The sequence below is a fragment of the Argopecten irradians genome, chromosome 11 (genome assembly GCF_041381155.1).
Source record: "Argopecten irradians isolate NY chromosome 11, Ai_NY, whole genome shotgun sequence".
NCBI lineage: Eukaryota > Metazoa > Mollusca > Bivalvia > Pectinida > Pectinidae > Argopecten > Argopecten irradians.
In genome coordinates this window covers 267,106-275,551 of record NC_091144.1, presented here as the reverse complement: position 1 = coordinate 275,551, position 8,446 = coordinate 267,106, and the positions used below count along the sequence as shown (strand labels likewise).

General features: G+C 39.6%; 1 protein-coding gene across 1 annotated transcript; it reads right to left on the bottom strand.

The window, feature by feature from the left end:
• Window positions 1–4,664: 4,664 nt before the first annotated feature.
• On the bottom strand, window positions 4,665–6,717 carry LOC138335641 (uncharacterized). Its single transcript, XM_069284806.1, has 2 exons — window positions 6,670–6,717; window positions 4,665–5,535 (listed from the first exon to the last, which is right to left on the bottom strand). Exons 1-2 carry the CDS (start codon window positions 6,715–6,717, stop codon window positions 4,819–4,821), a joined length of 765 nt encoding a protein of 254 aa, XP_069140907.1. The 3' UTR covers window positions 4,665–4,818.
• Window positions 6,718–8,446: the final 1,729 nt, after the last annotated feature.

Genomic DNA, 8,446 nt, shown 5'->3' with positions numbered 1-8,446 from the left:
GACATCAGTAACACTTGACCTGTATACTGTAGACAGGGGACATCAGTAACACTAGACCTGTATACTGTAGACAGGGGACATCAGTAACACTTGACCTGTATACTGTAGACAGGGGACATCAGTAACACTTGACCTGTATACTGTAGACAGGGGACATCAGTAACACTTGACCTGTATACTGTAGACAGGGGACATCAGTAACACTTGACCTGTATACTGTAGACAGGGGACATCAGTAACACTAGACCTGTATACTGTAGACAGGGGACATCAGTAACACTAGACCTGTATACTGTAGACAGGGGACATCAGTAACACTTGACCTGTATACTGTAGACAGGGGACATCAGTAACACTAGACATGTATATTGTAGACAGGGGACATCACTAACACTAGACCTGTATACTGTAGACAGGGGACATCAGTAACACTTGACCTGTATACTGTAGACAGGGGACATCAGTAACACTTGACCTGTATACTGTAGACAGGGGACATCAGTAACACTTGACCTGTATACTGTAGACAGGGGACATCAGTAACACTTGACCTGTATATTGTAGACAGGGGACATCAGTAACACTTGACCTGTATACTGTAGACAGGGGACATCAGTAACACTTGACCTGTATACTGTAGACAGGGGACATCAGTAACACTTGACCTGTATACTGTAGACAGGGGACATCAGTAACACTTGACCTGTATACTGTAGACAGGGGACATCAGTAACACTTGACCTGTATACTGTAGACAGGGGACATCAGTAACACTATACCTGTATACTGTAGACAGGGGACATCAGTAACACTTGACCTGTATACTGTAGACAGGGGACATCAGTAACACTTGACCTGTATACTGTAGACAGGGGACATCAGTAACACTTGACCTGTATACTGTAGACAGGGGACATCAGTAACACTTGACCTGTATACTGTAGACAGGGGACATCAGTAACACTTGACCTGTATACTGTAGACAGGGGACATCAGTAACACTTGACCTGTATACTGTAGACAGGGGACATCAGTAACACTTGACCTGTATACTGTAGACAGGGGACATCAGTAACACTTGACCTGTATACTGTAGACAGGGGGCCATCAGTAACACTTGACCTGTATACTGTAGACAGGGGACATCAGTAACACTTGACCTGTATACTGTAGACAGGGGACATCAGTAACACTTGACCTGTATACTGTAGACAGGGGACATCAGTAACACTTGACCTGTATACTGTAGACAGGGGACATCAGTAACACTAGACCTGTATACTGTAGACAGGGGACATCAGTAACACTTGACCTGTATACTGTAGACAGGGGACATCAGTAACACTTGACCTGTATACTGTAGACAGGGGACATCAGTAACACTAGACCTGTATATTGTAGACAGGGGACATCAGTAACACTAGACATGTATATTGTAGACAGGGGACATCAGTAACAGTAACACTAGACCTGTATACTGTAGACAGGGGACATCAGTAACACTTGACCTGTATATTGTAGACAGGGGACATCAGTAACACTAGACATGTATATTGTAGACAGGGGACATCAGTAACACTAGACCTGTATACTGTAGACAGGGGACATCAGTAACACTTGACCTGTATACTGTAGACAGGGGACATCAGTAACACTTGACCTGTATACTGTAGACAGGGGACATCAGTAACACTTGACCTGTATACTGTAGACAGGGGACATCAGTAACACTAGACCTGTATACTGTAGACAGGGGACATCAGTAACACTAGACCTGTATACTGTAGACAGGGGACATCAGTAACACTAGACCTGTATATTGTAGACAGGGGACATCAGTAACACTTGACCTGTATACTGTAGACAGGGGACATCAGTAACACTTGACCTGTATACTGTAGACAGGGGACATCAGTAACACTAGACCTGTATACTGTAGACAGGGGACATCAGTAACACTTGACCTGTATACTGTAGACAGGGGACATCAGTAACACTTGACCTGTATACTGTAGACAGGGGGCCATCAGTAACACTTGACCTGTATACTGTAGACAGGGGACATCAGTAACACTTGACCTGTATACTGTAGACAGGGGACATCAGTAACACTTGACCTGTATACTGTAGACAGGGGACATCAGTAACACTTGACCTGTATACTGTAGACAGGGGACATCAGTAAACACTTGACCTGTATACTGTAGACAGGGGACATCAGTAACACTTGACCTGTATACTGTAGACAGGGGACATCAGTAACACTTGACCTGTATACTGTAGACAGGGGGCCATCAGTAACACTTGACCTGTATACTGTAGACAGGGGACATCAGTAACACTTGACCTGTATACTGTAGACAGGGGGCCATCAGTAACACTTGACCTGTATACTGTAGACAGGGGACATCAGTAACACTTGACCTGTATACTGTAGACAGGGGACATCAGTAACACTTGACCTGTATACTGTAGACAGGGGACATCAGTAACACTTGACCTGTATACTGTAGACAGGGGACATCAGTAACACTTGACCTGTATACTGTAGACAGGGGACATCAGTAACACTAGACCTGTATATTGTAGACAGGGGACATCAGTAACACTTGACCTGTATACTGTAGACAGGGGACATCAGTAACACTTGACCTGTATACTGTAGACAGGGGACATCAGTAACACTAGACCTGTATACTGTAGACAGGGGACATCAGTAGACATGTATACTGTAGACAGGGGACATCAGTAACACTAGACCTGTATACTGTAGACAGGGGACATCAGTAACACTAGACCTGTATACTGTAGACAGGGGACATCAGTAACACTAGACCTGTATACTGTAGACAGGGGACATCAGTAACACTAGACCTGTATATTGTAGACATACTGTAGACAGGGGACATCAGTAACACTTGACCTGTATACTGTAGACAGGGGACATCAGTAACACTTGACCTGTATACTGTAGACAGGGGACATCAGTAACACTAGACCTGTATACTGTAGACAGGGGACATCAGTAACACTTGACCTGTATACTGTAGACAGGGGACATCAGTAACACTTGACCTGTATACTGTAGACAGGGGACATCAGTAACACTTGACCTGTATACTGTAGACAGGGGACATCAGTAACACTATACCTGTATACTGTAGACAGGGGACATCAGTAACACTTGACCTGTGTACTGTAGACAGGGGACATCAGTTACACTTGACCTGTATACTGTAGACAGGGGACATCAGTAACATTTCACCTGTATACTGTAGACAGGGGACATCAGTAACATTTCACCTGTATACTGTAGACTAATAGAATCTTACATGGGTCTGTCAAGTGGACAGGGATATCATAGGGGGTAGCCAGACCCATCATTAATACAACATTGTTCCCATTCACCCAAGGATGCTTCAGACCAAATATGAAGCAAATCCCTTCTTTCCTTCAAATGAGGAAGGAATTTGAAGAATTTGCTACATTTCCCCTATTGGGCCCTGCCCCTCAGGCCCCTAATAAGTGTTCAGACCCACCGTTTACATAAATTTGGTTTCCCTTCACCAAAGGATGCTTCAGACCAAATTAGAAGCAAATTCCTTCATTCCTTCAAAAGGAGAAGGATTTTAAAGAATTTGCTACAATACCCCTATTAGACCCCGCTACTCAGACCCCTGGGGGGGCCAGACCCACCGTTTATACAACATTGTTTCCCATTCACCCAAGGATGCTTTAGGCCAAATTTGGTAAAAATTCAATCAGCTGTTCATGACTAGGGATTTTTTTGAAAAGTTGATGGACGCCAACGACGGACGACGGACGCTGTGCCATGACATAAGCTCACCAGCCCTTTGGGCCAGGTGAGTTGAAATCAATTCCACAAACACGAGACATTTAGATTAGTGACACATTTTGCAGATGTGCGTTTGCTATTAATATTGACAATAATTTCTCAAATATTACAAAAACTCTTAAATATTACAAAAACTCTTAATATTGAAACCTCAGAAGATCCTTAATCACAGTGTAACGATAATTTTTAAATCCTGATAAAATCCTTTCTAGTAAAACTAAATGGACATGATTTTGTAAGATAACAACACCCATATGCATCATTCCCTCCCTCTCTGCCTATTTTAAGGAATATATAAACAAACAAGTTTTGAAGTAAAAGAGAAATGAAATTTGCACTTATCATGTTATAAAGCTAATCATCTCTTGAACAACTGGGCCCTGAAGTGGTAAGTGTGTCCCATGCTGATAATGTCATCCACGTTATAACAAGTTCCAATAAGAATCCAACAAATGATAGCCAAAAATGTGATTTCCCTATATAAACTATAGTAAACTTTACCCCCTCCCCAGGGGCAAACCTGACATCCCTGGGTCATGAAATTCACAATTATGGTAAAGGGCTTTTGGAAAAAGACCACTCCATCTATGAAGAGTATTTGGTTCTACCTTATTTAGTATATAAGTATATATAAGTTTGAAAGAGGTTGGTCGAAAAATGTTGGAGGAGATTGCAGGACAAACAAAAATTTTCACTTGACAAACGCAGGGACAGACAACGCCATACCATAATACTCCCATCAAATTTGACAGACATATAAAAACTAATTCCAATACATAAGAAATTCATAATGGACAAACAACCTATGTTCAATGAATGATGCAAGAATAGACATCTTTAATTTATACATGACAAAAGCTCACTGCCCCGTTGAGCCAGGTGAGCTAAAAACAGTTAACATCTTATATACAAATATGAAAGATATGAAATATGGCACTTCATTGTTATCAACAACTTGAAGATCATTCTTTAGGATTTTGTTTCAAACGATGTACATGAAGGTAAGCATTTTTCCAGGGCCTTCCAACAGGTGTTAGTGAAACATAATTTGCTTTTGTTTCTGCATTTTTGTAATACTTCAGGTGATGCTTTAAATCCTCATGTAGTCCTGACTTGTCAAGATCTAACAAAGAAGCCACTTGTTTCTGGGTAAAAAGAGTGAAATTCAAGAAAAGCCAAATGACTATCACAGTATTGAAATTTAGTTTGTCTGTTTCCCCTTCTGAGCACCATAACTCCAGCTCCTCATTGCTGTGCAGTAAGTAGTCATTTTCAGGGTCATACAGACAAATGGAAACATGATCAGATGTCACGCCAATAGTTGGAATCAGAAAATGTGTTAGAGTACCCTTAGTTCTATTCACTTGTGCAAATCCATTTGTTATAGCTAAAGCAAAAATTTGCTTCAAGACCTTCATGTCAGTGAGAACACCTTCCTGTTTCGTGTTGGCTTTCACTTCTCCACACATATCACAACTTTCTGTTGATTCAAGCTTTCTATGTTTGCTTCGAGGTTCATCCTCATTTGTGTCATCGTCTTCATTCTCCTCTGATGTTTTCTTTCCAACTGACACAGCAATTGTATGGTTCAGGACAATATCTGCTCTGCCATGCCAAGTTCTCGGTGATCCTGTTGATAAAATAAATATTAGAGTAAATCTATGTGAGCTGATTATTATCTACAAAATACAATGGGTGACCCATAGCTATAGAGGTTACAAAACGGCTGGTTTATATCACAGGGACCTGGCACGAAAATTTTTAGCCAATAGTATACATATATATATATATATATTATAGTATCAAGGGTATGAACTCGGTGGTCGAGAAAAAACATATCTATTTTTCTCTACTGCTGAGTTCATACCCTTGATACTATAATATATACATATGTATACTGTTAGTTTAAAAAAATCGTGCCAGGTCCCTGTGGTTTATATATGGTGTTTGTTTCACTCTATTTAGTTAGTTATTTTTCAAAGTTTACATACACATGTGCTTGAGTATACTGGTATATATATACAACAACCACAAGTTTGTGTGACCTATTTCTACCGCAATAAAAAAGCAATTCTGAGGACAATTTGACCTGTTTAGTGTCATTGTATGTTCTTTAATATCAGATGATCAGGTGTAAGGATTGGACTAGGTATATGCAAAACTGACAATTTTGGAAATGTGTGCAAACATTACATTTTTTTGTTTATCACTTTTCAAAACAGTAATTTGACAGAAAGCTGTATAAAACAAGAGGCCCATTGGCCTTAATTAAAAGTCACCTGAGTTTTAAAACATTTCAGTTCAATCAGCCCTTTTTGGCCTTGCCCATCAGCCCCTTGGGGTCTGTCAGGGGCATCATGTGCATATATACGATTAAACTGTCATCCCATGCTGAAAATGTAACTAAAAATCAAACAAATGATTGTCAAAAATTGATTTCTCTATATAAACTATAGTAAGTTTTACCCCCTTTTTAAACGGCCCCCCTTTGCCCCATTAATATTTAAATTTTCACCAATCAGAGGCCAGGAAATGACGGCCATTTTGTTAAACTGTGCAACTGAGGCAACGGAAGTGACTGATGTTCCATTGTGTACCTACTTACCAAATTTCATCAAATCCAACAATGTTTAAATTTTGATCAATCAGATACCTCCGTTTTATTTCCATGACAACAGATAATTTCAAAAGTAATGCAGTGTTCGGTATGGTTTATAACCCCCATATACCAATTTTCACCAAAAACTGAAAACAGGAAGTGGCCTCTGGCGGCCATCTTGGACTTCTGATCTCCCCAAAAAACCTTTATGTACACTCCCACCCTCTATGGAGTGAGTCCATGAAGTTTCATGCTGATCCATCTTGAATACGTAGTTTCTGAGAAAAGTATCGGAAACCTTCCTGGCGGAAGAAGTGGAAGAAATAAGAATAACAAGTACTAATTGTAATGGGATTGTAATGGGAAACCATTACAGAAGTCTCCCAAACAACTCCCCCATAGTCCTGAAGATGCGAATTTGGCAAAGAAACTGATGCAGTTTAATTCACATTTCCTTTAATTAAACCCCTATACTGCGTATACAAATTTTCATAAAAATAAAACAATATGTAAATTTCGACCAATCAGAATCCTCTACGTGGTCATCATGGCAGCGAAACCGCTGTGGTTGAATTGGCAGTCCTGCAATGCCATCACATGCCAATTTTCATAAAAATTGAACAATATTTAAATTTCAACCAGTTCTGAGGCCAGGAAATGGCGGTCATTTTGTTAAGTTATGAAACAGGTTACAAAAGTGACCAATATCCCATGGTATGTCTACATTAACAAATTTGATCAAAATCGAACAATATCTAAGTTTCGACCAATCTGAGGCAAGGATAAGGTGGCCATTTTTTAAAATGTGAAACTGAGGTTACGAAAGTGACCAAAGTCCAATGGTTAATCTACATATCAAATTACATCAAAATCGGACAATATTTAGTTTTGACCAATCAGAGGCCAGTATATGGCGGCCATTTTATAAAAATGTGAAACTGAGGTTTTGAAAGTGTCCAATATCCCATGGTGTACCTACATAACAAATTTCATCAAAATCGGACAATACAGTGGAATCCGCTTAATATCACGTTCCATTTGTCAGATGTGACATTAAGCGGAACGTGACAATATATAACAGTTGTAAGCATTTTCAGACTTTTTCAGGTGCCAAAATGGAAGATCCGTCAAAATAGGTTATCCGTCAAAACAGGTAACGTGATATTACGTGAAGAGTGACAGCTGGTGAATTAGAAAGTACAGCTGGCTGTTTGAATTAAAATAGTTAATGACAAACGTTGCTGTTATCTTTATAAATTTGAAAATGTCCACAAATTTGATGCACTAACAAGTTTGAGTTTGTAAGAGCGCACCATAATTTGCGATCGCTAAACAATAAAACAGTAACTTTCAGTGGATTGACGAAGCACTTGCGACCGGTACTTACAATCAATTATTTAATAAATTAGGACAAATTGAAGTACTATCATTAGAATTCATACTCAACTCAGCTGTTCTTGCAATGTACCTATTATGTCTTCTTTATTTCACGAAACATCCTTGCCATTCGCTTCTTCAGCGATACTGTTTGTGTGATATTATTATCAATGACGACTGACCTTGTGACCTTTGATTCATGCCATTTCATTGGACATATGCCAGTGTTTTTCCTGGGTATTTTGGGAAATTGCCACCTGGTGAAAATTGGGAATTTTTGTGCAATAAAAGTAGGAAATTGGGAAAATTTTTAACCGTGTTTATGGAAATATTGGAAAAGGTAGAAATAAACAATTATCCTTCTCTAAGAATCAAGTATAAGAATGTATACTAAAATACAATGGGTTTTTTTGGTTTCGTCACACAAAATACGCTTCAACTCACTGATTTGGGAAATTTAGACATGGATTTGGGAAAAAATAACAAGAAATACAATTTGGAATGGGGCCGAATTCTGGCCCCAAATGTATAGGCAGGAAAAACACTGTATGCATATGATATGTAAATGAGACCAGCCACAACAATCACACAGCGATCGGTGGGACGACTTTCCG

What these genes read in the sequence shown, in the direction of transcription:
- LOC138335641 (XM_069284806.1), bottom strand. Translation starts at nt 6,717, where the DNA reads ATGGATCAGCATGAAACTTCATGGACTCACTCCATAGAGGGTGGGAGT. An exon ending in ACTCCATAGAGGGTGGGAGT is followed by an intron (nt 5,536 to 6,669) that starts GTACATAAAGGT and finishes TGTATTTTGTAG; the next exon opens with ATAATAATCAGCTCACATAG.